Source organism: Microtus oregoni, unplaced genomic scaffold (genome assembly GCF_018167655.1).
Source record: "Microtus oregoni isolate MIOR12 unplaced genomic scaffold, Mior012 000016F_ref0000370, whole genome shotgun sequence".
Classification (NCBI taxonomy): domain Eukaryota; kingdom Metazoa; phylum Chordata; class Mammalia; order Rodentia; family Cricetidae; genus Microtus; species Microtus oregoni.
This window is the reverse complement of record NW_024543075.1, coordinates 18,918,688-18,941,556: the sequence shown is the minus strand read 5'-3', so window position 1 is coordinate 18,941,556 and position 22,869 is coordinate 18,918,688. Positions and strand designations below refer to the sequence as shown.

General features: G+C 51.4%; 1 protein-coding gene across 1 annotated transcript in view; it reads right to left on the bottom strand.

The window, feature by feature from the left end:
- The window catches only part of Gsg1l (GSG1 like), a 190,765-nt gene extending 168,292 nt beyond the window's left edge, over positions 1 to 22,473 (bottom strand). The window contains exon 1 of the mRNA XM_041667253.1: positions 21,887 to 22,473. Within this exon, the coding sequence (XP_041523187.1) occupies positions 21,887 to 22,211 (325 nt within the window). The 5' untranslated portion in view covers positions 22,212 to 22,473. The remainder of the gene's footprint in view (positions 1 to 21,886) is intronic.
- Positions 22,474 to 22,869: the final 396 nt, after the last annotated feature.

Here is a 22,869-nt window from a genome sequence, read left to right as displayed (position 1 = left end):
AGTTCGTCCTCTCTGCCAGTGGGCTCCATTCCCACCCCAGGGCCTTTGCACTTACCGCTCTTCCTTCTGCACCTTTCTCTTCCCAGCCCTCGGTGACTCACAGTCTCTCCTCATGAAAGCCCTTCTTTGTTCTTCACACTCATGAGAGCTCTGCCCCACATCGACACCCACAGGTCAGGGCAGTGGGCAGCGCAGCACCCACCAGAGAGTGGATGAGGAGGTGACCTCCACAGTGGCTGCCAGCAGCTGCGCTGGCAAGAGGGGAGCTCTGGCCAGGCCCTGCTTTGACTTTCACTTTTAAACCATGGACATTATTTTTCAAATATGAGTTTGTCTGTTCGTCTGCTGCGGTCAGGACTTGCTGTGTGGCCCAAGCTCGTCTTGAAATCACCATCCTCCTGCCTCAGTCTCTCAAAAGAGCTAAGATTACAGACATGCACCATCACATCCAGTTCCCATAACTCCCACCAAATTTAATTAAGGAAAGGAAGGCGGAAGAATGAAGGGAAGGAAGGAGACAAGAAGAGACGAGCTGGGACAGTTTCCTGAAGAAATATTTCAACAAAGAAAACAGTTCAAAGGAGTAATCATCATGCCATCATCTAAACGGAAACCATAATCAAATACTGAGAACATCCAGTAGCAGGGGAGTGGCTCAGAAAACAGAGCACGGGGAGTGGGATGGGGAAGTGCGAAGCCCACTTCTATTGTCACTATTAAGACAGCAGGAGTGGGGTAAAATGTTACAACAGCAACTAGTGTAAAGAAAGACCACAGGACAGTTTACTAGGGAGCAATCACAGCGGAGACCAGGAAATGACTGGTGAGCTGTGATGCCTGGTCCTGTCCTAAGAAGCCCAGGGCGGTGTGGGTACTACTCCAGCTCAGTCTGCTTGGCCCCTATGGAACGGATGTGGAGTCCTGGGCTCCTTGGAGGGCCTGGATGGCCAGGACTCTGGGAGCTCCGAGCTGCAAGCACCTGCCAGGGTATCCATGGTCAGAGCCATCCCATGCTACTGTGTCTCCAGACACTGCCCTGTGTCCCCCAGGAGGTGGGAATTCTTCCTAGGCAAGAGACTTGGTACCTCTCATTGCCAGTCTGCATCTGTCGCACGGGGGGATGGGATGTGGCTCGTGAATACACTCTCTCCCGCCCCAGGACACACTCATCTCAGCAACACTTCGTGCCTAGGCATTTTGAATGGGTTTTAGAGAGCCTTTCAAATACAAAAACAGGCAAGCAACCTCCGCCCTGGGACCAGATGGAGCAGCCACTGGAGACTGTCACCTGACACCCACTCGTCACTCTGCACACGCTGCACCCAAAAACTTTGAAGGGTCACATTCATGAACACAGTGCCGGCCAGCACTTTGCATTTAAAACGCATGTGCCATGAGAGCCCAACTGGCACACTAGATCTACAGAGTGACCAAGTCATAAATCACTTACAGTCTCATTCGGGGTTCCCCCAGGACTGCAAATGTCAGCTCTAGAATTCGAGATCTCCTCATCCAACCCAAGTCCTACCGATGGGACGTCCACCTTCCCACCCAGGCGTGGTGGCCAGCCTGCAGGCTCACAGCGGGCAAAGCCTGAAGCAGGGTCAAGAGTGCTACTCTTGGCTTGCCAGGTCACACCGGTGCCACCAGGCCATGCTCCTCTGGAGAACAACGCTTTCAGTACAGGGCTCACCTGAGCCCACAACTGACACGGTGATCAAAAGCCATTTGGAACTGGCTAAGAGAGTCTGGAGAAGGAGGTTTGGGAACACAGACCACAACCTGGCAGAGAGCAATTCTTACTCCATATCCATGCCCCTGCCAGCTCCCCTCGGCAACCAACAAGCGGTAAGGTCACAGACTAGTGTCTCAAAAGTAAGTGTTCGCAAAGGGCCTTGAAGATTCCTGGGACCACTGTGACACCTGTCAAATGGTCATCCAAGGGTTGAGGAGACGCGGCAGCATGTGTCTGTAACTCCAGAACCCAGAGTCAGAGACTAGGTGATCCCTGGAGCTCACTGACCAGCCAACCTAGCCAAAGTGAGGAAGTCCAGGTTCAGGGAGAGACCCTGTCTCAGACAAGATAGAAGAGATGGAGAATGGCACCCAGTGTCAACATGCACCTGCATGCACATGTGCACACAAGTGGCTATCCGTCTGGTACCACACAAGGGGCACCATGTTGAGAATCTCCCCCACAAAGTCAGCCACACATGGCTGACACTTGCCAGTTCCCACAATTCCATGGGCTCCTTGCTGCCCAATGCTCTGACCCCTGGCCGCCTGTTATAGCATGAGTCAACCAGGGCCAGCTGCATGGGCCACAGGGTGGTTGAGAATATCCCCCCCCCCCCCGAGAACAACCCGAGTCATGGCCCTTGCAGTATCCATGTCTTCATGAGGGATTCTCTATTTCCCTGAGAGACCTGCACAGGATCCTTGATGTCCCCCTCCAAGTCTCTTCCCAAGGAAGTCCTCAAACAGATCCTCAGCATCTCCCTTCAGGGTCACCTCCGGATAACCTCTTCCTCATCATGAACACCTAGCCCGACCTGAGCTTCCAGCCACACAGTCCACCCTCATCATCTCTCTCTGATGGTAATTCTGGGCTTGACACAGAGGTCCCTAGCCTCTTACTTCCCTCTTCCTCTTCTTGGCTTAAAACTCGTATTTCTATAGTCTCGATGTTAACCACAATGTCCCACACTCGTGAGTCAGATGTCTTACCAGAGTCCTTAGCAAGGTGCCAGAAGCTGAAGTGTGCCGCTGTAGCTTCCTTCACTCACAGAAGCATAGGCCATTTGTGGATGACTAGAATAGCCATGCTTCCTCTAAGAACAGGACTCCCTAGTTCCCCTCTCACTCCCGTTCATCCTCGTTCCTCTTCATGGAGGCCAAATAGCACTGACCCCAAATGCTTAAGTGTGTCCCTACTATGGCGGAGGAGAGAGAAACCCTCACCTCCCTCTTGCTTTTCATGATATTTCTAATGTAATCCAAGGTCCCATAATGAAAAAAAAATTCATTACTGACACAAAGTAACGGTAATGGAAGCAGCCACAGTCCCAGCAATGATCTAAAACCCTGCATGGACCTTAACTCCCCTTCTCAACCAAGTTCCCAGTTGATCAAAGCCCCGCTGAGCCGCCTGCTGGCTGCTAATGCTCCCTTTAGGTCCCACTTGCTTGCTCTGTGAACTTGGACACCACTTTCCACCAGGTGTTCCATGGCATGAGGCAGCCCCACCTCACCCCACCCCACCCCACTCCCACCACTCCCCACCTCTTCACACCCAGACCGGCGACTGCTTAGTTAGTATCTGCACCTTGGATTAGTGTCAGGTTCCTCCTGCAGGCCTCAGGTGAATCCTGTCAGCACCATGGACGGGTCCCTGCAGCAGCATGGCTGTCAGCCTGCGCCACAACTGTGACAACCATTCAGCCTAGCTGAGCATCAGCCTAAGACTGCATCTGGGCCTGCCTGGGCTCATGCATCTTCCAGATGAGGTTGCCACTCAAGGGCACAGTTTTGGGGTGCCCAGTTCCATGGACTGTTATTAAATATTCAGGCAGATTCAAAGAAGCCCCCCTGTGAACCCAAGGATGTCAGGAACCTGGGTCAGTTCCCTGGCTTCAGGCAGGTTTTCTAGTCTTGTTTTCAGTGGGCTCTTAGGTCCCTTAAGAAAATAGGAAGTTGGGTCACTTTTGAGAAGCCTTGAAAGTTCACAGAACTCCTGCACCATAGTTCTGCAAAGAAAACTACTTTTAGCTTCCTTTTACAGATGGAGGAAATGGGATCCCAGAGGCCAAAGACTTAACCAACTTCACAGAAAGAAGCAGAGGCAGCCTGAATCCACAGTACTTGGGTCTAAACCCCATGCTTTCCAGGGTCTCCCTACCAAGTTGCCTCCTACCCAAGTCAGAAGCTGTAGGAGGAGGAAACGGGGATGTGTGTGGTGCACACACTTGCACTACAATTGGATCGGCTCCCTGAAGAGGAGGGGGGATATCTGTCTCCATGGCTACACTGAGCCTGAACAAAGCCTCATACAGATTCCCGAAGCCTTGACCATCGCCACCTCATCCTACAGCCAATAACAGGAGAACACTGCCGGCCCCCAGCGCTTCTGGAGTCTTCCTTTTGCATATTCCCATCATTAAACCCAGCACTTAATAACCACTGACTGCTTTTAAATTGTTTACAAACTTACATTGGCAGTGCCCATGATCTGACAACCCTGCTGTAGTAATTTGCCTGCCTCCAAAAACTCAAATTGAGTTATGGAGTTTACCCCATTGATCCTCTCACTCAAGGCTCTGCACGGGCCATGGAAAGCACTTGGGGATATCTGTGTTTACACTGGGGACAATGGGGCACGAATGGTAAAGGTTGCTGGTGTGGATCTGACTGTAAATCAGCTTGTGGATCAGAAAAGAACGTTCTGAATTCTCTTTCTTTGTCTAACCCTGGAAATGGGAGGACAAATGGGTTTTACCTCATGACCAAATCTAACTACTGTGCAGTCAATTGTTAAGAAGTGTTCTGAGGCAGTCTCGGAGGTGTGCAGGAATAAACAAAAGTGATGGGGACAGGGACGGGGCGAGGACACAGAGTACCTGGGCCATGCTCTCCTAGGACAGTAGTCAGTGTCTCTATGAAGGCTCCATGTAAGTCTATCCAGAAATAAATTTTAAAAGACAGTGATGTCTGCAGAGGTTTCAGGTTGTCACCGCTGTGAGTGGGACCCATAAATATCTAGTTGGTAGAGGACAGGGGTGCTCTAGAAACCCTGAAGAACACAGAATAACCCCACAACAAAGCCTCAGCCAGCTCAGGACAGCAGGTAAGACATTCTAGGAGAATTCCCATGCGCATGCAGATGTACACACACATATGAACTCACAAAATGCATGCGTGCACACATGGATACATATATAACACATGTGAACATGTGCGTATGCACATGAACTCAAGTGAATACATACATAAACATACACATGAACGCATTCCTGTACATACAAACATAACCCCATGAACTCATGCAAAGACATGTGTATACATACATATATATGTATGTATATATACACACATGAACATGTAAACACCATGGACACACAGACACTGACTGTGCTCATGAACATGTGCATGTGTGTATAAACACACATGAACATGAATACCCATGAACTCTGTCTTTGGTTCTCAGCAGTCTAGAAGTCAACATAGATGTCTATACATTTTGTGTCCAAATTAAAACACCTGCTTTTTCTCCATACACATCTCCCTCCCCCATTTTTCTCATTCTCAGAGGATGGCGTCTCCGCTAGTTTATGAAGCCGAGTGTCTGAGGGTCCCAGCTTCTATGCTTCTTTCATCAGCTCATGGAGGCCTCCAGGGTCTTCATGAAGAGCAATTTCTACTCCATCGCCCTCCTCACACCCATCTCCACGGATCTAGGTGCCAGCCTCTCTTGCCTGGACCACTGTGACCCGCGTATGTCTGCCTTCAGTTCTGAGTGCTCCCTCCCTTGGTCACCCAAGAGAAATGGCATCACCCCAGAGTGCCCCCTACCTCAACCACCCAAGAGAAATACCATCTCCCAAGAACGCTCCCTGCTTCAGCCATCCAAGAGAAATGCCATCACCTTGAGTGCTCCCTACCTCAGTCACCCAAGAGAAATGGCATCACCCCAGAGTGCTCCCTGCCTCAGCTGCCCCAGAGAAACTGCAACCTGTTGCCTCTACTCTGGAGTGTATCTACATTTTTGAGACAGGGTCTCATTAGGAAGTCCAGGCTGTCCTCAAACTGGTAACCTTCCTGCCTCAGTCTCCCAAGTGCTGGGACTGCAACTGTGTACTACACCTGGCTGCCTACATTTCTTCCTTCTTTGTGTTTTTGGACTTCCAGAGCCAGCCTAGATGCTTGCTTTTGTGGTTCTTTGAACAGGAATGGCCCCTGTAAGCTCATGTTAAAATACTTGGTCCAGAGCCGGGTGGTGGTGGCGCACGCCTTTAATCCCAGCATTCGGGAGGCAGAGGCAGGCGGATCTCTGTGAGTTCGAGACCAGCCTGGTCTACAAGAGCTAGTTCCAGGACAGGCTCCAAAGCTACAGAGAAACCCTGTCTCTAAAACAAAACAAAACAAAAAAAAAAAAAATACTTGGTCCATGGTTGATGGAACTGTTTGGAAAGGATTAGAAGGTGTGGCCTTGTTGGAAGAGGTGTGTCACCAGGGGTAGACTTTGAAGTTTCAAAAGATCATGTCAGGCCTAGTCCTTTTCTTCCAACTCATGGACCAAGATGTAAGCTCTCAGCTACTGCTCCAGCCCCCTGCCTGCCTGTCTGCCACCATGATGGTCATGGACTGACGCTCTGAAGCTGTATGCAAGCCCCCATGTTAGATGCTTTCTTTTATAAGTTGTCTTGGGCATGCTGTCTTTTCACAGCAGCAGAACAGGAACTGAGACACTCCCTTACCCAGCACTGCCTCCAAGGAAAACCGGGAGACTGCTAAGAGCAGACACCTTGGCTTGTTCATCCGTGCATCCTCAGTACAAAAGGAAAGAAACATGGCACCGCTCATACAGCAGTACTCAGAAGTGTAGTGACTGCAGTATCGGACACGAGCACCTTCCAGCTACTGAGAGGAGTCCCCAGGAAGCAAGAGCCTTGTCTGCTGGGCTGTGGCCACTCCGCTATGCCTCAAGACCTGCAGGTGGCTCGGCAGCCACCAGCTGAGGCAAGCCAACTGACCGAGGCATCTCTCAGAGGCAACTTAGACACAGCAGTCCCACATCTTTCTACCCAGTGCAACATCCTGGCAAACTCTCTGTCTCCTAAGTGTTCTCTAAGGACTTCATAGCAGTAAACATGCCTTGTGTGTCCCAGGGGCAGATTGCCAATCACAATCTAGACAACAACCTCGGGTATCCCCCACAATATTTGGACATTTAACCTTGTTTTATCGATGGGTAAAATGGGGTACCATCTGGGAGAATGATTTACTCAAGGTCACACAGATTTCCTCACAGGACAGACTCCCTGCTGCCTGCCATTCATCTGCAGCACCCGTGGGACAAAGGTGCTGTCGGGGCGCGGAGAGCCTGCCTGGGTCCTAGTACACGCTCAGTTGATTACAGACACGGGGTGAGAGATCAGAAAGTGAACAGATGGACAGGCTGCAGTTCTAGCTCTCATCTTGCTTCTGGGTCCTGTGTGTTCCCCCACCCACACTTTCTCTGTACTAAACCCTACCCTCGGCAGAGGATGGAGCCTCTAGGACAAGCCTAGGGCCCTGCCTGTCCACCTCTCATACAATGCTCAGAGACTCACTTGCACTGCAGAGTTGCAAGCTGCTGGGAAACTGGCCTGCAGTCAATTGTCTGTTCTGGACAACAAAGACATTTCCAGAAATCCACTCATCACTGGAGGCATCCAGGAAGGACCAAGAAATGCCACGGCCCCGTGGCCCCACACTCCCCTATACACACTCCACCTCCCATTGCACCCACGTGACCTCCACATTGCTAGGTCTGTCCAGGCAACACGCACCCTCTACAGGAAGGGAAGCTCAAAACCAATGTTCATCCCCATGACCCATCCACCCGGCATCCATGATGCCCGTGACTGAGAGTCATGGTGTTTGGGGGCTGCTGTGTTGGTACCCTGAAGGACAACGTAAAACAGCAGCTGCGGAGAGCGGCTGATACATGCTGAGAATTCGAGTTTCACACCATGAGTTTCTGTTGAGACAAATCTACAGACTGCTTCCAGTAGCAGGGTAGCAATTCTTCTCCCACCCTCGAGCCCCAGGAGGGGAGATGGAGAGAACCTACCTGCAGTTAGCAGGCGCAGAATGGAAATAAACCCAGAAAAAGAGAAATGAAGTCCTTGAATCAGACTTAGAAGAAAGAAGTGAAGGGAAAGGGGGGAAGAGAAGACGAAAACCCCACCAGAGGAACCCCTCACCCATTTGTGAATAAAGAGAAGGCCAAAAGAGACCCTTTCATATCTGAGGATAAGAAATCAGGGAGCCAGGGGAGGGCTGCATGCCAGTGATCTCAGTACTTAGGAGGCAGGGAACTCAGGGTTCAAGATCAGCCTGGCCAACATCGTAAGACCTTGCCTCAAAAAGTAAAATAGAACAAAAAGGCATGAGGAAGGAAGGGAAGGGGGAAGGAAAGAAAGGAGGGAGGAGGCAAATGGGCGCGCTAACCAGCGCCTGGCACGCTCTGGTGGGGCGTGAAGTGGGGCCTCTGGCACGCAGTCACTGTGAGAAGCGCAAAGTCATTCCTGAAAGCATGTGTTCAAGCCCCTACAAAAGTATAAATCCCGAGAAGCCTCGGAGCTTGGGAGATACGAACAGATTTAGCCCAGGAGAGCTGCCAGGGAGGCAAAACGAGAGCCAAATGAGGAGGGGATGGGCCGGAAAGAGCTAGAAACACACAAAGAGCAGAGAGACACGCTCTGAGGACCGAACCGCAGGCTCGGTCCTATGGACAATCTCTCCAGCAGTGCAGAGTGTTAGTCCACAGAGCTTGGAGACTTAGCTCATGCCCAGAGGACAATGGATGGGTCAGAACTCAGGAACAGACAACAGATTAATTAATTCATTTATCTATATTCATTTTATTTATTTTATTTTATTGTTTGTTTGTTTATTGGCAGTAGAAGCCAGGGCCTTGCTAAGTAAGCACTCTACCACTGAGCCATATCCTCAGAACTAGTTTTTCTCTCTTCCTTCCTTCCTTTCTTTTTTTCTTTCTTTCTTTGTTTTTTGATACAGGGTCTCACCATGTAGACCAGGCTGGCCTCAAACTCAAAAATCCACCTGCTTCTGCCGCCCAAGCACTGGAATGGCAGGTGTGCACCATTCTCCAGCCTACCAGGATTTGCCTTCCTTTGCTATGTGTTCTATGATCTGGAGCTGGGACTAGAGCCTAGAGCCTTCTCTAGCATTGGTTGAGACATCACCTTACCCACCTTTAGAAAACCAGAAAGCAGTGAGGGCAGAACTCTGCCCAGAGGAAGCAAGATCCTCAGTCTTCCGGGAGGCCTCACAGCTGGTCTGGCAGGGACACATTCTGAGCCCAGAGCAAAGTGGGTAGGAGGCAGCAAGTGTCTGTGATCCCAGCACTAGGTAGACAGAAGCAGAAGGATCTCTGAGATCAAGGCCAGCCTGATAGATACAGGAAGTTCTGGGCCATGGGGACTCTGTGGTGAGACCCATCTGAATAAAAGGAGGAGAGAGAGGGGGGAGGGGCAGAAGAAAGAGAAGTGGGAGGCATCTGAGACCCAGAGGCCTCTTGAAGATGTTGAGACACCGGAGACTGAAGAATGGATGAACCTATCTGGAAGGCAAACCAATGAGGCCAGAATAAACCTTGTTAAAACCGTCAGAGACAAAATGACCGATCTGGAAGACAAAGGTCCCGTCAGCAGGTGTGTTCTGGGGGAGCCTGGTGGGAAGAGGAACAGTGTGGAGCATAAAACCCAGAGTGCCCACAGCGGCAGAAGCTGGAAGGATTTGAACAACAGGAAGTTCAAGTCGGCGTTGGCGGCTAATGAAAAGGAAAGACAGCCGGGCAGTTTCCTACAATAATAAACACGCTTTCCTTGGAACCCCCAAATATGCATTATTTGGTGTTAACTTAAGGGGAGTGATCCATATGTCCACCTGAGCAGATGTTTCCAGGGGGCGTGCTAATAGTTATCACCTGACCTTGGAAACAAACAAGATGTCTTTCCATGGAAACAATGAGTCCAGACAGGGGAACATTAACTAGTAGGAAATAAATAAGCTATATAATGAAAAATATGTGGAAAGGTTGGGGTTGGGGCTTAGTATATGTGATGGCCTAGGTTCCACCCACACACACTATAGAAGGTGGGGAAGGAAGGAAGGGAGGGAGGGAAGGAGGAAGGAAGGGTGAGGGATTAAGGAAGGGCAGAAGGGATGAAAGGAGGGCAAAAGGGAGGGAGGAAGAGAGGCAGGGAAATGTAGGAACTTGCGTGTGTATTGCTTAATGCTAAAAGCTAATCTGAAAAGGCTCCGGACTGTGTGTCAACTCCGTTACATGCCGGAAGTTTCGAGCCATAGAGACAATGAAAAGATCACTGGCTGCCAGGGCTGGAAGGGAGATGGAGGAACAAGCCAAGCAATGACCCAAACAGGAAAAGCCACAGCATGAAATGCTGCCATGGTGGCTTCCCCAGTTGTCCAAGGCCACAGGTGACAGCATCCAGCAGAACCCAACATCAACTGTGGCCTGGGGGATGGCCAGGTGAGGCCATCAGCTGTACCAATCAGACCCTTTGGTTGTGGGGTTCAGGCAGTAGGGGAGCGGAGCTTATGCTAATCAGGAGGTCTCTAAGCCCTGGCGCTCAGCTCGCTGTAAACCAAAAGCTGCTCCAGAAAGTGGAGTCTATTAAGTCATCACCACCATCATCACAACCAACCCTTTCTGGGCTGATCTATAATCACCAGGACAGGTTTTTAAACCACTTGAGGCTGTAGAGATGACTCAGCAGTTAAGGGCGCTTGGCATTCGTGAAGAAATCCGGGTTTTCATTCCCAGAACCCATGTGGTGGCTCACAACTACCCGAAATCCTGAAACTCCAGTTCCAGGGGATTTCATACCCTCTTCTGACCTCCCAGGGCGCTCTCTCTCTCTCTCTCTCTCTCTCTCTCTCTCTCTCTCTCTCTCTCTCACACACACACACACACACACACACACACACACACACACACACAGTAGATCTTCAAAACAAAATCTTTTGGTGCTGGGGATGTAATTTGGTTGGTAGAGAGCCTGCCTAACATACAGAGAACGATGGTACTGTATAAACTGTGATCCCACCACTCAGAAGGTAGAAGCAGGCAGATCAGGAGTTCAAGGTCATCTCACACTACATAGAGAGTTTTGGATTAGCCTGGACTACAAAATACCTTATCTCAAAAAGTAAAACATATATATATATCATGCAAGAATTCAGGGAAAGCAAACAGCTGATTTCTGCCCAGGAATAAAGCACAGGCTGTTAGGCCCAGAGTCATTTCCTTGATCCTAAGTGCCAGAAAACATGGACTGACGTCCAGCAGATGTAGCAGGTACAACCACATATGTCTACAGTTAGAGGCTACGGAGGCACATGGTGAGCAAGAGCTGGGCAGTGCCAAGCATGATGAGGGCAAAACACCTTCTACAGCTCATCTGCCCTGCATGCCTCACCTCTGCAGAACACCTGCCCTCCACATCTCCCCTCTGCAGCACATCTGCCCTCCATGCCTCCCTTCTGCAGCTCACCTGCCCACCACGCCTCCCCTCTGCAGCTCACCTGCCCGCCACGCCTCCCCTCTGCAGCTCACCTGCCCTGCATGCCTCCCCTCTGCATCACACCCGCCCTCCACGTCTCCCCTCTGCAGCTCACCTGCCCTCCACGTCTCCCGTCTGCAGCTCACCGGCCCTCCACATCTCCCCCCTGCACTTATTCACAGTGGAGCCCTGAGACTATGAATCAAGATAAATCCTCACTCCTCTTAAGTAGTTTGTGCCAGGCATTTTGCCACAACCATGGAAGGCTGACCCACAGTCCATCTTCTTCCTCAGTGTGGCCAGCATCCAGCATGGGGACTGGCACACAGATTGTGGCCAACATGTCTCATAATGCCAGGCATGGAAGCCCACCAATATACAAGTAAAACCGGAGGAAAGCTTCCGAAGAGAACTTGAAACTGGCGATAGATGAACATGCAGACCCAGAATCAAGTTTTAATCATTGCCACAACTATGACCATAAATAGACTCAGAAGCAACTAATGTCCTCATTCTACCAAAAATGGGATATTTGCTCCTCGTGATTCTTAAAAGCATTAACTTGTTAGAAGGGTTAGCGAGTATGAAAAACTTAATTTACATCAGTATGTTGTTAAGTCATTAGTAAAGAAAACAAAATTGAGCCCATACAGGCTGCAGAGATGGCTCAGTGGCTAAAAGCACTTGCTGCTCTTCCAGAGGACCAGGGTCAGGCCCCAGCACCAATCTCCAGTGGTTCACAACTGCCTGCCATGCCAGCTCCATTGGGTCTGATGCCCTCTGCTGGTCTACATGGGTACCTGAACGCATTTGTGACTACATGTGAATAAAAACAAAATAAATCTTTAAAAAACAGAACCCATATAGTTGAATATTAGAAAATAAAATGTTGCTGATAATGGTGGCCCACAACCTTAGTCCTAGCACCGGGGAGGAAGAGGCAGGTAGATCTCTGTGAGTTCCATGTCAGTTAGGGCTGCACAGTAAAACCCTGTCTCAAAAAAAAAAAAAGTTTAAAGAATTATGGACTGAAAGCACTTGACCAAAATAGAGAAGGGAGTCCAGCAAGATGTACTGCTGTGTAAACCTGGTGACCTCGTCCAGTCCCGGAAACATGGGCAAAGGTGAAAGAGAGAGCCAACTCCACAGAGCTGTTCTCTGACTGGCACATTGCTGCACACACACACACCATACACACACATACACACCATACACACACACCATACACACACACACCATACACACATACACCATACACACACACACACCATACACACATACACCATACACACACACACCATACACACACACCATACACACACACCATACACACACATACCATACACACATACACCATACACACATACACCATACACACACACCATACACACACACACCATACACACACACCATACACACACATAAATATTTTAATTAAAAGAAAAGTGAGGGGCTGGAGAAATGGCTCAGTGGTTAAGAGCACTGCCTGCTCTTCCAAAGGTCCTGAGTTCAATTCCCGGCAACCACATGGTGGCCCACAACCATCTGTATTGAGATCTGATGCCCTCTTCTGGCCTGCAGGCATACATGCAGACAGAATATTGTATACATAATAAATAAATAAATAAATAAATAAATAAATAAATAAATATTTTTTTTAAAAAGTGAAAACTAATGGATTTGTGATGGAGTCCAGTGTTAAGAGGTAAAGACCCTCCGAGTGTGCCAAAAGAAACATGGTCTGTATCTCGGCCTGACGGGAAGACATGGGAAAGAGAAAGCACAGCAGAGCGTGAAATGCCAAAGGGATGTGACGGAAGACAGCCAGGCTCAAGTATGAAAAACAGTAGGCAGAGGAGAAAGCGTTCACTAGGGAGCACAGCCATTTTATCTGGAGAAAAGATCAATTCCACAATTCCACAACGAAAATATAACTGCCATGAATTTCCTCGTGATGAATAACATAGACTCGGACTCAATAAAAAACCAAACCATCCCAGAGGCAAGCGAGAACGGAGAGACTTGCTGCAGAGAAAGCATGGCCTGATTCATCCAGCTGGTGGGAGACCCAAGGAGCAAAGACAGACAGACAGCAGTGTGTTTGTGAGTGTATGCATGTGTGCAAAGACAGTAGTGTGCTCATGAGTGTGTGCATATATGTGTGTGTTTAAAAACTCACGCACGTGTATTTGTATAGATGCACACAAGCCCAGAAGCCAGGGGAGGGTGTCAGGTGTCCTCTCTACTGCCTACATTATTCCTTTGAGGCAAGATCTCTCTCTGAACCTGGAACTTGTAGTTTGGAGGGGGGAGCTCATTGACTTCCTGTCTCCACTCTCCCCAATGCTGAGGTCACAGGCGTGTGTAGAACCACAGCTGGCTTGTCTGGAGCCCAGTGTTCATAACTGTGAAGCGCATACTCTTAACTTCTGAGCCATCTCTCAAGCCAAGGAGTCTCTACATAATACTCTGTATGCAGCTGCTTTAAAATACACGTAGGGACTCCACCTGCTGTTTCCCATAAAACGCTTCCCATCAACACACATAGGCAAATGTATATGCAGAAAACTGTCCTGTCCACCTTTTCTACAACTCAGTTAATTAAAAATTAATGGCGGAAATACAGGCAAGCAAGACAAAGCCCTGGGAAATTTGTAAACACTTTACTAACTTATGCTTGGATACAGAAGTAACAAAGCTAAAATTTCCGAACTTGCCAAGCAAAATTGCAACTGTCGAAGTTGTACAAAACCGTTTCAAAGACGCTGCCTCTCGGAACCCATGGGACGTGGCCAAAGTGATGCTCAGAGGCAAACTCCAAGCAATAAAATGCACCCATCATTTCTAACTATGAAAACAAAATTTTCAACTTGAAAATATTAACAAAACAAACCTCGGGAAAGATGGCCAGAGGAAAATGATCAGGTATCAAAGAAAATGTAATCAAAAGGAACAGAAAAACCCAAGAATCCTGACTCATGAAGAAAAAGGCGGGGGGGGGGACAGCCAGAGACTATCCACCGTTTAGGCCGCAAGGGGTGGGAAGCAGCAAATGGTTAGGGTTGGGCCACACCTTGGCCGCTCTCACAAGACAAACCAGGAGGAAAGGAAAACTCGTGCTTGCATGAGCTGAAGACCAGAAGTTCACAGAAAAGCTGGCATTTTCCCTCTCCATTCTAACATCTAGGCAATACACATGAACCTCCAGCTGAAAAAATAATCTTCTAAGAAAGCACAACTCAGTAAAGTGTGAGTCAAGGAGTAGAAGACAGACTAGCCCCGCCACGACAGACGAGTTCATGCTACTGGGGCTATCCCAGGCAACCTGCAATCCCAGCACTGGGGAGGCTAGACCAAAGGACTGCAAGCTCAGGGCCAGCCTGACACAGTGAGACTGGATTAAAAACAACTAAGCTAACCTGCTCCAGAACCCTACCTTGTCAGAGTATCCGAGTTTACCCAAAGCTGCCTCAATGCTTCATGACCACAGAGTCTGCAAAACTGTTGATTCCCCTGATTTTATGATCTGCCTATCTCACCACAGAACTATAAGTTCCTCAAGGGCCTTGCTTCACTAGGTCTCTAAGCATTCCTGGTATCCAAGAGAGGACATGGCTCAGGGTAGCTGCACGGTAGGATGAATGAATGAATGAATGAGTGGATGAACAAATAAATGAAGGAGTAAATATCATGGGAGACAAAAATCCTCCCAATAAGTCTTGTTACAAAGAAGGGCAAGTTTGGAAAGCGTTCATGGGTCGGGAAGAACTCGGCAGCAAGTGAAGGCTCATATTTGGGCAGAAGCCCTTGAGTCCTCATTAGCAGAGGGAAAGCCAAACTAGGTTTGAAAGCCACGGAGCTTCCAACCCTTTGGATTGATTCACTGAAGGGGCCCAGTGCCACGATAGACACCAGCGTGGAAGTTCCTCCACAGATCAGAAACAGAACCTCCATGAAGCTCAGCCCCCCTAGTCCTGGGGTAAACAGAAAGTTTCCATGTTTGCACACTTCACGGAAGCCTGCACACCCATGGGTGTGTATGTGCAAGTGATGACATGGTGTGCTATGTTTGTGTGTGTTAGGTGTAGAGATATGTTTGTGCATGTGTAGGTATGCGTGGGGCATGTGTGTTCAGGTGTAGACATGTATACAGATGGGTATACAGATGCATGGGTAATATGTGTGCTGGTGGGTAGGTATATGAGAACACAGAAGTATGTGTGCATAAATGAAGACGTGTAGATATATGCATGAGTATGCATGTGTGTGAAAGCATGTATGAGCATGATATGTATAGATATTTGTGTACAGATGCTCATGGATGCATAGGCTATGGGTGTACACATGTACGAATAGGTTGTGTGTGCATGAGTGTGTGTGAATGTGATCATGTACAAGTATGTACATGTGTGTGTGTGTGTGCACGAGTGTGCCTGCGAACATCTGGGGATGTGCCTGTGTGCCTGTGTATGGGGAGCATGCTAGCAGCTGTCTCCTTGCGTTTCCTTTCCTATTTATTTGGTTTCATTTGGTTTTGACTCTGTCTGCCCCTTTTGCTTCCCATTTCTGCCTCAGCCTTGCTGTGTGTCCCTCTCAGACTCTGCCTGCAATCCCCACCCCCACTGTGCCCCTGTCTCCCTTCCTTCTCTATGGCTGCACTGACCCTGGGAAGCTGAAACACAGGACAAGAGCCACGGCACTCTCTCCCAGCTCCACTTAAAGTCCAGTAGGATTCCTCATCCTGTGACCGCATCCTAGTTAGCTTCCTCTTGCTGTGATAAACACCACGACCAAAAGCAACCTGCGGGGGGGGGGGGGCTTTATTTCACCTTACAGCTTAGATTATGCAGGCTGCAGGGGGTCCTGAGCTGGTCAGACAAGGATACCAATGTTACTACTCAGGCAGCAGGTAAACCCAGGTCTGGGGCTCCCCTCAGAGCAACAATGGTGTCTTCCTTCACATCAGTCTGTCACCCGGCATCAGTGTAATCCCCCACCATGTCCCATAAGCGTTACAGAGGTCAGAGGTACAGCACCCTCAAATTTAGTAAATAGCAACACCAGCCCCTTTGGCTCCTCGGGTCCCCTACACTTTTCTGGAGTCAGGGAATCAAGGGAAGAAAAGGTTAAGGTAAGTCCCTGTGAACAACAGCACAGAGCAGTCTGGCCTGAGGTGATACGAGGTCCCCAACACATTCAACAAGATCCCACTGTCCCTTGCTGAGTGGCAGCAGTCCAAATCTGTGTCCCCACAGAGATAGCGTCCCAGCGGAAGAGGAAGGCAATGAAAAGAGAAACGAAAGCGAAATGCCATAGACAAACAGCTTTCAGAGCAGCGGGGAACAGAGAGAGAGGCAGGGATGAGCAGGGGTCACCGACTCAACAGAACGATCCAGAAAGGAAAGGTGCCACAGCAAGAACAGAAACTGCGTTTGGCTGGGTGCATGCCCAGACACTAGGTTCAGTCAGTGTAAGAGCCCTGAGACAGGAGCGCCTGAGTTTGTTGGATAACTAGCAAGGGGGGGCTGGTATAGTAGGACAAAGAGCCAAGAAAGGAGGCCAGAAAGGTCCGGGAGGGTCCTGAGAACCTCAAAAACACTGGAGTATCCAGCTAAGCTCCCAGTCAGATGGAAGGCATTGGAGACAACCCAGCTTGGATCTAACAGAGCCCCTTTGGTTGTTGGCTTAATAGTTCCCAAGATACAAGCCAGGTGCAGTTGGACCCAGGAGAGACTCGGTCAGTATCACAGGATGATGTCAGACTGAGCTGCCCATGGAAGAGTGGACAGGACACCGGAGGTTCTGACATGAGGTGTGATGGGGAGGTTGTCCTGTGGGATTTCAGAGTTAGGGGCCTGAGCTTTGGAACTGTTGTGTTTATCTGTAGTGTGGTAGGAGGGTGGGTAGGGCAAACTGTAGATGCCCCAGTAGGACCCGGGTCCAGTGAACACAGATCTGCCCCAAGTCCAGGTGGTTCTGTGAGCTGCCTCCATTTCCAGATGTGGGCTAAGACACCGCAAGATACTGAAGTTGGACATGCCCCTCACTGCTGGCCTGCAGCTTCTCATACCAGGTTGGACCACAGAAAGGATGTTTGCCCGAATCCTGGTTAAACCGGGTGATTCAACCATGAGGTCAAGGGTGCTCCTTCTGCTCTAGCCGAGGAAACTGACAGAGAAAACAAACTGCCACCTAAGGTCACACAGCAGGTAAGAGGCGAGGTGGGGACTAGAACCACTGCTTCTAAAGCCTGTGGCCTTAACAACAGCACTCTGGCCCCTGTGTCACGCAGCAGAAACCAACACCAAATGTTCTTTTTATACCCAAGCAAAGAAACAGCAAAGAGACACGGGAAAGGGGTGTGACTTCCAAAGCCACTTAGCAAGCTGGCAGCAGAGTCTGGGCTCAGACCCAGGAGTTGTGACTCCTGGCATAGTGCTAAAGAGAGGCTGGTTGGAGGAGCCTGGGGAGGCCGACTGAATGGGAGGTGGGTTACGAGGCATACAATGGAGTGAAGAGGGTGAGGGGAGGGCACACACTGGACCTCCTGTTTGGGTTCACATCCCAGCTCGGCCACTTGCTAGATACGTGGCCTTGGGCAAGTCACTGTGCCTCTCAATGTCTCAGCTGGAGAAGGAATGGTCAGAGCACCTGTTGCTATGAGGACAAGAGGAGGTCACACTTGCTGATGGCTATGTTGCCTTTCAAAGCCCAAGTCCACCCTTCACACACTCCCAGTAAGAAACCCGTCTAGTGGACACTCACTCAGTCTAAAGCACTAGCAACCTTGCCGGGGGTGGAGGGGCATCGCAAGGGTCTGGACTCATGCCTCCTCTAGGGAGTGTGTGGTAGCCCCTGCACTGGCAAGTGTGGGTCACCCTGCAAGAAGCAACTTGGGCCTGGAAGAACTGATCCCAAGAGTCAGCAACACCAACGAATACACACTCCACAAAGTTCTGTTGAACACCTACTGTGCACAGCCACCCAAGCACCATATATGGCGACAGAAAGCACAGACAAGAGTCAACTCCAGGGGCCAGAGAGATGTCTCAGTGGTTCTGAGCACTGGCTGTTCTTCCCAAGGACATGGGTTCAATTCTCAGCACCTATGTGGCAGCTCACGACTGTCTGTAACTCCAGTTCCAGGGGACCTGACACCCTCTTCTGGCCTCAATAGGCACCAGGCACTTCTGTGGTGCAGAGGCATATGCAGCCAAAACACATACATAAAATAAAAATAAGTAAATCTTTAAAGAAAATTCTAGGCATCAACCCCTGAGTTCACCAACAGAATGAACAAGAGCTGTGGACTAATGGTGGACATAAGGCCGATGGTCAGAACCCAGAAAAACAAACAAACAAACAAAGTGCATGTAGAAAACATAAGGTAGGGCCTGTTTCTGTCAGGTGAACGGGAGTGTCTGAGCAGACTGGAATCCTGCTCTTGGGTGGATGTACAAAGGTTGGTAGAGCTGTGGCAGCCTGCTGTGGTAAAAGCCAGTATGCCTGGAGTGTAGACTCAGGGACTGCAAGGGAGGCATTCTGAGAGGCGGTGTAGTAGTCTAGGGCCTTCGTGACTCTGGGTGCCAGGGACTATGGGAAGGGTCTGAGGAATGGGCAGTGTCCATGGGCTTAGATGCAGTGGCTCAGACCAGAGAAGGAGAAGTAAGGCTGGTGTGTGAAGTGCTCAGTCCCCATGCTGTCACTGAGCCCTGTACCTGGGGTGGGGCGAGCTGCTCCTCTCCCCATCTGCAAGGTGGCAAGCAGAGGCTCTGGACACAGTCCCACGGTAGCAAGAGGGAGATCCATCCATCCCCCACCCCACACAGGGCAGATTGAGCCCAGAGTCAGGCTGTATAAATCAACAGGTCCAGGGTCTCTGCTTCCGCTTTGGAGCTGCCTGCAGAGTCCTGCACACTGCCTGCTCCCCCAGTGCCTGCCCCTTTTTCTCTCTCCAATGTCACTCAGCCAGCCTTGCATTGCAGGCCCCTGATGTCATGACCTTGGGTTTTCTGAGACACCCCTATCCTCAGGTCACACACACACACAGGGCAGAGGCCCACACATCACATAGGCAACAGTCAGCAGAAGTTCCGAGCCGGGACCTTGCCCCACCTCCACGCTCCTCCCAGCTCTTCTAAATATCAAATTCAGTAAAAAAAAATCTAATTTGCAGCAAGGGACTGGAGACTCTGTTCAGGGCTGCTCTCCTCTGGCTGCATGCAAGGACGCCCATGCCTTCTCTTGGAGGGAGGAGAAGAGAGCCCTTTGTACTGGGGCTGTTGACTGTGTGTCTGTTCAGGGTAGGCTGGAGAGTCATCTGTGGGAAAGGGGGCCTTAGATGTCCCCACTCAGGTGTCCGGGAGTAGAGAGACAAGAACAGCAGGGCTGGGGAGCGAGGGGGAGGGCCTGCTGAACATCCGGTGAGCCAGGGTGGATCTCCAAACTGAAGCCCCACCAGAGTGCCCCCAGCTGCATGGATGGGGAGCCAGGCCTTCCCTGGCTGCAGAGCCAGCGAGGGAGAGTAGGGCCCAATTTGCTCAGGCCTTGTTGGGATGTTTTCCCTCTTGGAGGAAAAAAAGGAAAAGAAAATCATCAGGGAACCCAGAAGACAGGTTGTCATGGCAACAAAACTTTGAGGCCAGGTACTCCCTGACACCCTTTGGAGCTCAGTGATGAAGGCGAGATCTGGGGGCTGTGCGCAGCAGCAGGCGAGAGAGACCCATCTGAATGACCTTCGACCTCCCAAATTTCTCACCAGCAACTATTTGCCAAGTTCAGGGGGAGGAAAACTGTGATTTTTCTGGGAGGAGCAAGTGTAGCCAACAGAAATCAAGGGGAAAAGGTAGTTGGGTTTTCTCCACCCAGCAGGTCACCCAGGGGCATTTTGACTAAGGTTGGGGGTGAAGGTCTCGTGCTGGCCATAAGTACCCCTGTCTCAGGACCCCAAATGCATAGAGACCCTTCTCCATCACTTCTCTGGTTATTCCCTAACCACCAAGAAGACAATTCAAGCTCCTTCATCAACCCCCCCCCCCGAGCCTCAAGTTCCTCATCTGAAAAATGGGTTTCCCACAAGTGGCTGACTGGCCCAGAGGCGGGAACAATAATTCCACAGGTGACACAGATGTAACAAGATTCCACAGGTGACAACTTTAGCAGAGCCTGACGCTCAAAATGCCAGGGGCTAACATTGCTTTGAATATGTTTCTGTTAATAATTTTTAAACACAGCAGCCAAGTTTGGACATCAAGCATGGAGCGAGGAATGAACTACAGAGCTTTGGGCCACAGCTTTCAGGAGAACCATCAAACCATCCACTGAGAACCCAGACACACTAGAGAGGCAGGGACAGAGTAGTTCGGGCTGCCAGGGACAAGGTCCATCTAGGCATTGCGAGGTGGCCTGTCCCTAGGCAGGACCTCCCAGATCTCAGGAAGAGCTGCAGTTGGAGGGGGATCCATGGCCATTCCCACGCCAAACTGAAACCTCAAGTCCTGTCCAAATAGCTTGTGTCTTTGGCAAAAAGCCAGCATGCTCAGTGACAGCGAAGTTCAGTGGCCGGCCCACCTCCATCTCCCTCAAGGCCCAGCAGGCAACACAGGATCCCTCCAGTCCCCTCTGCCTTAGATCCCACCCAACACTTCCATTTTGCATATCACACTGCAAATATTTATTGGCAATACACAGAAGTGTTGGGGGTGGGGAGGACGGGACACACTGCCAAGTCCTAACAAGAGTGACATCTTAAGGGGAAAGGGGACATATATCCTAGTAACTAAAGACTGGTCCGGGAAATTTCAGGCTATGCCGAGTGTGTGAAGGTAAAGCTAAGCAAAAGCGGAGACGGTGCTTCCACACGGGTCCTGCCAGGACAGTAGCTTACTGCGGACAAGATGTGGGCTGAGTCTACAGCCAGTACCACCCACCATATGGCACAGTCCCCTGTCAGACAAAAGTCCCCTGAGCACTCCAGCCTTGCTGCCAGCGTCGTGGGTATTCACTTCAGCCCTGGCTGCCTGAGTGTGGGGAATAAAAGGGTTCTGCATACTTTCTGAAAAGCCAGCCCCCTTCCCCAATTCAGAAAAAGCCTTATATTGAGCCAAGACTTCTTGGATTCTCAAGCCCCCGGGCCCAGAGCTGTCCCTGTTTTCCCGCCTGCCTCTCTTCCCTCTCACGGCATCCACTCCCAGGAGAGCTCCAGGATACTGAGGACTCCCTGGCTTGTGGCAATAGGGGTGCCCATTGGGCTCCCCTTACTCCCTGTTTTCCCCAGCTAAAGGTTCAGCTTGGAGACAGGAGTAGCAGAACCCTTCGGTTTCTGGCTCCGTGGATCTGCGGTGGGAGGGGTCGCTCCTAGCAGAGGTTCCCTGGCCCCCACCGTCCCCTCCAGGGCCGCGACGGGGCGGATGGGAGCTAGGAGAGGGGGCGCTCGAGGAAATTACTTCAGGCCGGGGAGGGACCGCGCGCCCTGGGACCCGCAGCCAGGGTGCGCGCGAGGGACCCGGACGCGCCACCTCCCGGCCCGGGACCTGCGGGCGCGCGTCCCGGGGGAGCCCCATGCCAGCACTCACCCGGGCCACCGAGCTCCTCCTCACACGAGTACCAGATGCCGGTGTGGAAGTGGCGCAGCTGGAAGCGCTCGTCGCCCGCCTCCCAGCTGTAGGGCGAACCGGCCGGGCTGGCGGCGGCGGCGGCGGGGGCGGCTGTGCTGTTGGCGGTGGCGTTGGCGCCCGAGTTGGGGCAGTTGGCGCCGCCGCCCTGGCCGCAGCCCGGCTTGGGCACCCGCTGCGTGCCCTGGCACCAGTACGTGGTAAGGAAGGCGGTAGTGGCGAAGAGTAGCGCCAGCAGGTTCAAGGCCACGGCCAGGAGCGCTCGGCCGCGGCGGCTGGTCTTCATGCCTCCCGCGCCTCCCGCAGCTCCGTGCGAAGTTGGCAGCGGCGCCCGCGTCAGCGCCCGCCCCGGGGTTCGGGTGCCTGCGGTCGGCGATGGCGCTCGCGGCGCAGGCCCATGGCCCCTGGCGGAGACGCGGGACGACGGGGACGCAAGGCGGTCGGGGCTGCGGAGTGGAGCGGACCAGCGCGCCCGGAGCCCGGAGCGCTAGTGCGCCTCGGCGAGCAGCCCCTGGCGCCTGGCAGCGGCCACGGCGCAGGGACGCGCTCCCCTCCGTGGGGAGACACCTGCAGGCGGTCGGCGACACTGTTCAGCGCCCGCCCGCGCTCGCTCGGAGAGGGGGCGCGCCACACTGGGCGCGGGCGGGGGACAGAGCCGCGCAGGAGTGGAGAGGGACAAGTGAGAGATCCCAGGCAAGGCGCTCCCACAGGAGCCCACGGGAATGTGGCGCAAACACTCAAGGCGGGACAAGATCTCTTACCCCGGACCCAGAGCCCCACCAGCTGAGCGACAAGACAGCGTCTGTGGGTCCCCGTAGAAACACGGAGGGCAGGGCATTCAGGCTATAAGAAGCCTCTGCAAAAGCTGGAAGACCCTGGAGGCCTGGGGGTGCAGAGCCACGACGTTTGAAAGGCTAGCCCCTGGTAACCTTTGATGTCTGAGA